Source organism: Phycodurus eques, chromosome 3 (genome assembly GCF_024500275.1).
Source record: "Phycodurus eques isolate BA_2022a chromosome 3, UOR_Pequ_1.1, whole genome shotgun sequence".
NCBI lineage: Eukaryota > Metazoa > Chordata > Actinopteri > Syngnathiformes > Syngnathidae > Phycodurus > Phycodurus eques.
The window spans coordinates 26,701,142-26,709,620 of record NC_084527.1 but is presented as its reverse complement, the minus strand read 5'-3'; the positions used below and the strand labels follow the sequence as shown (position 1 = coordinate 26,709,620).

At 45.3% G+C, this 8,479-nt stretch overlaps 1 protein-coding gene across 1 annotated transcript; it reads left to right on the top strand.

The window, feature by feature from the left end:
- The first annotated feature begins 2,907 nt into the window (after positions 1-2,907).
- On the top strand, positions 2,908-7,527 carry neff1 (neuronal intermediate filament family member 1). The gene is made up of 4 exons (XM_061671035.1): positions 2,908-3,714; positions 4,795-5,112; positions 5,259-5,383; positions 5,792-7,527. The coding sequence occupies exons 1-4, from the start codon at positions 2,962-2,964 to the stop codon at positions 6,105-6,107; spliced, it is 1,512 nt and encodes a 503-aa protein (XP_061527019.1). The 5' UTR covers positions 2,908-2,961; the 3' UTR covers positions 6,108-7,527.
- Positions 7,528-8,479: the final 952 nt, after the last annotated feature.

The window sequence follows — 8,479 nt, the reverse complement described above, 5'->3', positions numbered from 1 at the left end:
ACAACTCAAAACTTTCCAATAGAAATGGACAGAAACTGATCTATCCATCTCTTAAACTGACCAATATAGCCACCCTTTTTCCCCCCAACAACAGTGAACAGTGTCCCAGACATTGTTCTGAGAGGTGTACTGTTTTCCTTCACTGTATAGCTCCCATTTAAGAACTGCCCACAAGTTCTTAAATGAGGTCAGGCGAAGAAGGGGGCCATGTCATCAGTTTTTCATCTTTCGAGCTTTTAGTAGCCAGCCACGCAGAGGAGTACTTGCAAGTGATGGAGAACTGTCCTGCTCAAATATCATTGACATTTTGAAAGATGCGGACATCTTCCTGTACCATTGCTTGAAGAAAGTGTCTTCTAAAAACTGACAGAATGTTTGGGAGTTCATTTTGAGCCCACCTTCAACCCGGAAAGGTCCAACCAGCTCACCTTTAGTAATACCAGCATTCCACCTCCAGTTATCTGGCGTCTAAGTGGAACTCTGTGCCCATTAATGTTCCAGCCCCGGTCCCTTCCATCTGCTCCATCAAGAGTCACTCTCATTTCCCCAGTCCATAAAACCTTCGAGAAAATCTTGTCTTCAGATATTTCTTGGCCCAGTCTAGACGCTTCAGCTCATGTATCCTGTTCATTGCTTTTCTAACCATGGCCATGTCTCTGAACACTGAACATCTTGTACTTTGAGGTATTCAAGGTCAAGGTAGGTTGCAATTCTGAAATATGACAGAACCTGAACTTGAATAATGGGTCCCTGGTAGTTTCACACTTGATTCTTCTCAAAGCCTTGGCAGTTAACTTGTCCTGTACCCTCAACACATTTCTTGCAACCCTGTTGACTATTCACAACTAAACATTTGATGGTTTTGTGATCATGCCCCCAATATCTTAGAGATTTGCAAAGTGCTGTATTCCTCTGAGACACTTTTGATATATTTTTTTTTACTTTTCAGAGTCAGTTCAATTTCTTATTTTGCCACAAAGGAAAGCCACTGCAACGCACGCCTTTATATTGGGTGTTGATCTCCTTAGGCCACACCCACACTCATTACGCAAATAAACAGCACCTGCTATGTTTAAAGCCATTAAGCATTCAGGCTTATCCAGCTGGGAGTTAGGAAATGCACATAAAAGTGATAGATAGATAGATAGATAGATAGATAGATAGATAGATAGATAGATAGATAGATAGATAGATAGATAGATAGATAGATAGATAGATAGATAGATAGATAGATAGATAGATAGATAGATAGATAGATAGATAAAATAACCATTCACTTACACATTCACACCTCTGAACAATTTACAGGTTTCATTTAAATGAGCATTCATGTTTCGGAATGACAACCACCATTTTGACAACCCCATTGAGTTTCTTTGCCGGAAGGACAGCACCACCTTCTGGTGTGCGGCTGTAGAACACCTCTAACACTCGAGTCTGCGTATGTACATATGAGGAATTTGGGGAAATCATGTCAACTCTAAACACGTTTAAACACCGTTTAAACACCATTGTGTCGTTCTTAGCAGTCGACAGTATATATTGCACTGTGCCCATTTGTATAAAGTGGTTTTGTATTCACTTATGGTTTGTCGCTTTGTATTTGATGTGTGTTTATTTATCGATTTGCTTCACATGACTTTGTTTTGTTTTTGTTTGGTTTTATTTTCTGGGTCAGCCTGAACTGAATGAATTCAATCAATGTGTCTCCCGACCGTGTCCATTAGTAAGTGTCGCCAGAGTGTGGAGGGATGTGCATGCATGCCAACAGTTACTTTTGCCATCCTGCTGACTCACTGTCACCCCACCCACCTCTTCTGCTGGCGCTTGTGTCACAACACTGCAAAGCTAAGGTGCAACACTGCACTGTTGCAGTGATAGAAGTAACTTTGCTTTAGTGCGCTGCTTATTCATATGTTTTCCACATTATATTCACAGTCCCATTAATGACTACAGTACGAGGTGTGCATGATTGAGGAAATCAATTCCAGAAGTTATTTACAATGACTTTGCTTTGGCTCATCTTTATTGTATTGAGGTGGAAAGCTGCAGTGCGTGTGTGCGTGTGTGTGTGTGTGTGTGTAGGGGTGTGGTTTCTCTCCAGACCAGCTTGGATGAGGACCAAGGCCAGAGGTATCACTTTTTTTTTTCTGTCACACAATGACTGAATATTATTAACAGTAAAGAATGAATTGGTGACGCTACACGCTGCGTTTATGTGGTACTAGTAATACTGCGTGCTTATACTTCTGAGGATGAAGGTTATGATGGTATTACATGAGAGAAATGTTATTCGATGTTAATTGATAATCTAGCGTTTGGCCGTACATTACATCCTCTCTTCGACTGAGACGAATGCACGTTTCCATGCACATCAAGGGATGTACGAGAGCATATCACAGAAGAGTTAGTTTCAATGTGGAAGGGGGGCGGGGGCAGACTGCGGTACCGAAAACACACCCTGATACACAGCTGTGGGCCCACATCGACCCCATCCTGCATCTGGTCCAGGCACTGACGGTGCAGGGATGTCAAGTGTCCTGGTTGAAATAAGACAGTCTTTTATTTCTTTATTATTTAATTCATCACTTGCTTGTCACGAGATGTCACAAAGTTGAAAGTGAATTTGAAGTTTATACATGTGTCCCAAGCGGTGTTTTTTTTTGTTTTTTTTGTTTTTTTTTGTCGAGTTGCACGTCGGCGTCAAAGAGGCGCCGAATGAGTGCAATTTTCTCTCCCAAGAGGGTGGAGGTATTGTGCATAGGGTAGCGGGTCCCTTCCCCTCCCTCGCTCCCTCCCTCCCTCCCATCCATCCATCCCACCTCCCGTTGTCCCTGCGCCAGATGATGCGCATGCGCCCTCCCTATAAAAGTACCTGCTCGGAACTCATCAGTGCGCGCACACCTCGCTCGCTCTCACGCTGTGTCACCCACTCGCCACTTTCACGGCTCAGCAGGAAACATGAGTTACTCCAGTGAGATGTACAACTGCAGCAGCAGCAGCTCCTATCGCAAGATTTTCGGCGATGCCCCGCGGGCCGGCCGCGCGGGTGCGGGCAGCAGCAGCAGCCCGTCCCGCGTGCACTCCTCGGGGTACCGCAGCCGCACCTACGGGTCCCCCTCGGTCATCTCCTCCAGCACCTACCACCGCAGGAGCGCCGCACCCGGGCGCGTCTTCTCCTCCGTGCAAGACTCCCTGATGGACCTGAGCCAGTCGACGGCGGTCACCAACGAGTTCAAGATCATCCGAACCAACGAGAAGGAACAACTGCAGGGGCTCAACGACCGCTTCGTGTCCTTCATCGAGAAAGTGCACAACCTTGAGCAGCAGAACAAAGTTCTGGAGGCGGAGGTGTCTTTGCTGCGGCAGCGCAACAGCGAGCCGTCGCGCCTCCACGAGCTCTACGAGCAGGAGATTCGCGAGCTCCGCGCGCGCGTCGAGGAGCTGACCCACGAGAAGAGCCAGATGCACCTAGACTGCGTGCAGATGAGCGAGGCTCTGGAGCGCCTGCGGGAGAAGCTCGACGAGGAGACCAGGCTGCGAGAGGAGGCGGAGAACACCCTGAAGGGCTACCGCAAGGACGTGGACGACGCCACCTTGGCGCGCCTGGAGCTCGAGAAGAAAGTGGAGTCGCTGCTGGATGAGATCGCCTTCCTCAGGAAAATTCACGAGGAGGAGCTGCAGGAGATGCAGTCGTCCCTGCAGGCCACGCAGGTACTTCTGTTGATTAGCACACTTTAGGAGCTCCATTGGCGCGCATTGCATTCTAATATTGCGCAGTTCAATCATCCACCTCTTTCTCATTGCTTTTGCGCAATTTGACTGCATTTGGTCTTATAATTGAAGCTAACCCTAAGCCAGGCCAATTTAGGGCACTGCAGTTCACTTCCACGCGTGGTCCCACCCTCTTGCAGCAAGCTCTTACGACCGCTGGCAACTTTCAAATGCCCAAATCATGTCCCCCCCCCCCTTCTTCTTTTCTTTCGTTTCATCATTCAGCTTTTCAATATATAAAGATACGCAAAAGTACCGGTACTTTCCAGTACAAATACTGCCAGAGAGATATTCATTTGAAAATGTTAATTATTGTGGTTGAAGTTTGCACTGTACTGCGTCATAGGGAAGAGTGAATTTATTATTGTTGCGCAATACTGAAAAGCCATTTGAACTCATTTCTAGGGGGAACAATTGACGGTATCATTAGTGTGGTGGGGAGGGGAGTCACAAAAGGGAGGGAAGGTTGAAAATGCGCAGAAACAGCGCATAATCAAAGGGCGTGGTCTCCCCAAGGGGCTGTACTCTGAACAGACCCCGGATTTGTATTCAACCCTTTTTGAATAAAAGCTATTTTAACAGCAGCACGATAATAAAAATGGAAAGTTTTAGAAAAACAACAAAAACATTTAACTTCTAATCAGCACCCCCCCCCCCCCCCCCCACACACACACACACACGCACGCACACACTCCTGCATTATGTAACCAAGTATAAAACAAGGAATATTAAAAACTTTGGTGAGTAAATATAGTGCAATCAATACAATGAGAGATGGTTGGCAGGTACATTTCTCCAAGTAAGTAAGCAGAAGCTTGAGTCAGCAGTCGATCGTTCGGTTCAGTTCAGTCCCGCAACGCTCAACCTTACCGAACGCGACCCAGCTCATTAAATGCACACTCGCTCGCCAGTTAAGCCCATCTTGACGGACCAACGCAACATAAGTACAAGCAATGACTCGACTTCCACCCTCCACCAAACTCTCTCAACAGTGGAACCCTTAAAACTTCTTACGCCCAGGTGTCAGTGGAGATGGACATGAGCAAGCCGGACCTGGCTGCAGCCCTGAAGGACATCAGGGCCCAGTATGAAAACCTGTCATGCAGGAACCAGGCCCAGGCAGAGGAATGGTACCGTTCCAAGTTCGCGACGGTGACCGAGGCCGCTGCTCGCAACCAGGATGCCATCAAGCACTCGAAGGAGGAGCTGACCGAGTACCGCAGGCAGGTGCAAGCCCGCACCCTGGAGATTGAGGCCCTCAGGGGTCACAATGAGGCCCTAGAGCGGCAGATCGCTGAGATGGAGGATCGCCATAACAATGAAATTGGAGACATGCAGGTATGTGATAAGAGAGGGAGTATGTCGACGTTTTCGAGCAATTAAAGTCTACCAAAATACTAACAACGTACAACACTGTTGAATGCAAGTCTCAGCACCATCCTTGGATGTTTCACATGACCGTATGATCATGCATGTGTTCATAGGATACCATTCAGCAGCTGGAGGCTGCACTGCGCAGCACCAAAGGAGAAATGTCCCGTCACCTGCGGGAATACCAGGATCTGCTCAATGTCAAAATGGCGCTTGACATTGAAATAGCCGCTTACAGGTTTGCAACATTCCAAACAATACAGTCAGTAGCCGTCATTTGTAGTACAATGATCAATTCAGTTTTTAGCAACGCAGAGAAATGAGGCCTGATGTCAACGACTCGACAGTAGAGTATGTGCATATTCACAATGTGAATCGATGCAAGTCCATTTTGTTTATACAGTGCAAATTCGCAACAGAAGTTATCTCAATGAACTTTACACATTGAGCAGGTTAAGAACCACACTCATACATGAAAGAAGACTTTTTGACTGCCCCTCATCAAATGTGGAGTCTCGCAATATTATAATTTCAAAGCATCAACTACGTCGTTGCCTAACATTTATTTTTTTTCGTCTCCGTGCTGTCAGAATAGTCGTAACAGACGTGGTGATGTAATCTATTGCGCTGGTCCTTGCGTGTGCAGGAAACTGCTGGAAGGCGAGGAGTGCCGCCTCAGCTCCGTCGGTGGTGCCATGGTGCAGTCCGGTTACCCCGGCTTCTCCTATATGTCATCGCGCACGTACTCCCTGGGAGCCTACAGGAAGTCCAAGCCAGAGGACGAGGAAGAGGAAGGAGAAGAAGAGGACAAGGAGGATGAGGAAAATGAGGAGGAGGGAGAGGATGAAGATGAGGGCGATGACCAGGAGGGAGGTGAAGGTGAGGAAGAGGAAGAGGAGAAGCCAAAAGGGAAGGATGAGAAGAAGAAGGAGAGCCCCACTGAGAAGACCAGCAAGAACTAAACTGCTTGTGTAGCTTCATCATCATCATCATCTCTCATTCTTCAGGCTTATGTGATCTAGTGACACAGCCAATTACATGCACGCACGCGCACCGTTCTCTTTTCCTGGTGAAAGAGTTTAGATGGTGGAAATTGAATCTGCATTGATTTCCACCTCGTAAGGATCGCACGATGGTGTGAAGAGGTTTGACACATTTCTCGATAAAAGCAACTGATGTGCCAATCACGACCGACAAGAGCGATCAAACCCCTGAAGTAACAATACTGCACATGCTAGTACACAGATTGGAAAACAAATGCACAGAGCGTGAGACAAACAGCCAGTCCAACTTTTACGGTGCTATTTTATTTTTACAAATAAAAGTTGGCAGCGTATTTTATTTCTTTTATTGATTTTTCAACTCATAGCATGACCAGCTCAACGCTTAATATCAGCTTGTCATACTGGGCTGTAAAGCAGAATGAATTGCTTCCGTTTCAGTGCAATGCTGTGTGTCCCATAGTGGCGAAACGATCTTCATCCCTGTCATCAGCGTCCTGTCCTCATCACGTTCTCCCAAGAAAAACGAAAACAAATGACAGCATTCACCATCAACCCAGTGCAGCCCTTCTCCGCCTTTCTGTTTTTTGCTTTGCAATGTCAAAACGCAGCAATAATTGCTGCATAATTGTACATACTAGTGTGTTGAGACAGTGTTTTTGTTTGCTTGAACGAAGAAGTTGGTAATACAGTAGTACGGTAGTACTGAACGATCTATCTAGCTGGACTGAAACTGCATATCATTTATCGTTACTTGTCAAGTAGGATCTGTCCACTTTTGATTCATTTATCTGCCTTCTTTCTGTTTTTTCCTTTTTTTTTGGTGAGAACCCACCGTGTCATAGCATCTTTGTCAAACAAACATGGCTGTGTTTCTGTTGAATGTAGCATTGTGAGCACGGCTGAGTGGCAGGCAGCTGACACTGACACTGACAGCCCTCCGCTCGGACTGCAAGTGACAGGTTGTTTACGGTTCTTTGGTACGTACAAGGGCTACTTTCGCCCCAACCTCTTATTGTTATACTTTTTTTTTTTTTTTTTGGTTTTACTTTTCCCTGAAGTGTTAGTTACGCCACCGTCCATCATGTCCCACACCTGTGCCCTTTCTTCTCTTTGACAAATGAATGAAACAATAGGCACAAATGCATGGCCTGACTCTCAGAGCTTGACAACTGTACCGGTGGTTGGAAATCTGCGTTTGCTTGTTGTGTGTTCCATTGAAACTTGCCTTAGCCATAACTGAAACTATTAAATACAAGACATACTCACCCTCGTCGTACCAAATTCTGGGTAGCGGAGGAGTACGGACACTTTCCCAGTTGATCTGCATAGTACATAACTGTGACTGTACACGCTGCTAGCTCATGCGGTAATCTTTCTCTCAAAGCCAAATAAAACCATTTATTACTCAAACATGTACTATGCCTTTTTCTTCTGCTATGAACATCTATTGAGCTGAGATAAACACATACAAAGATATATAGCTTTGCAAAAATTGTAGTCATTAGGAGTTATTTTAAGTTTTTAGGCAGGTCCGAAGATAAAAATTAAGCAGCATAAAAATGATCAGATAGCACTTTTACTCCCAGTTCCTACATTTGAAAGCAGATACGTGTACTTTCAATTCCTTCCTAACTTTCTCAAAATTGGTTCATTATTTTTTTGCATACTCTGCAGATGATGACACTGGACATAAAAAAAAAAAAAAAACAGATAGGTAAAGTCAACCAGGGTTGAAGTTCTGATGGATTGAGATCTTAGGAACTGAAAGTGGGAAACAGTGACAGCAGAGGCATGGGGGAATAGAACCAGGGAGCACTACGAGAATGACGTTACAGATTCAGAGAAACACTATATTCCATCCATGGCCTTAGTTGACAATTTGTTTTGCGTTCTCGACACCAACAATGGTTTGCGGCAAATGCGTTATGTCTTGTGCCAGCTCAAAAAGCGTCAAGCTTCTGGCATTCAAAAATTCTCCGTCGAAATCTGAAAAAAACAACAACACATACACGCTCCCTACTTCCACCAGCCTTCCCTCCACCAATTCCCCCTTTAAAAGAGCCCCATCCACGCTCACCACTACCCTTCCTCCCCTACCTTCCTGGATTAAGCTATTCCAGAGAAATACTTTTTACTTTTTTAAATTCCATTCAAAAAAATTCAACTTTCATAGATTATTGATTCAGGGCCCACAATTTAAACAATTTCAAGTTTTTCTTTGTTTATTTTTACATAATTTGGGCTTCCAGATCATAAAACCCACAAAATCGGGAATTCCAAAAAACGTGAATACTGTGAAGAAATCACCATTTACTTCTCAGTTTTTGTAG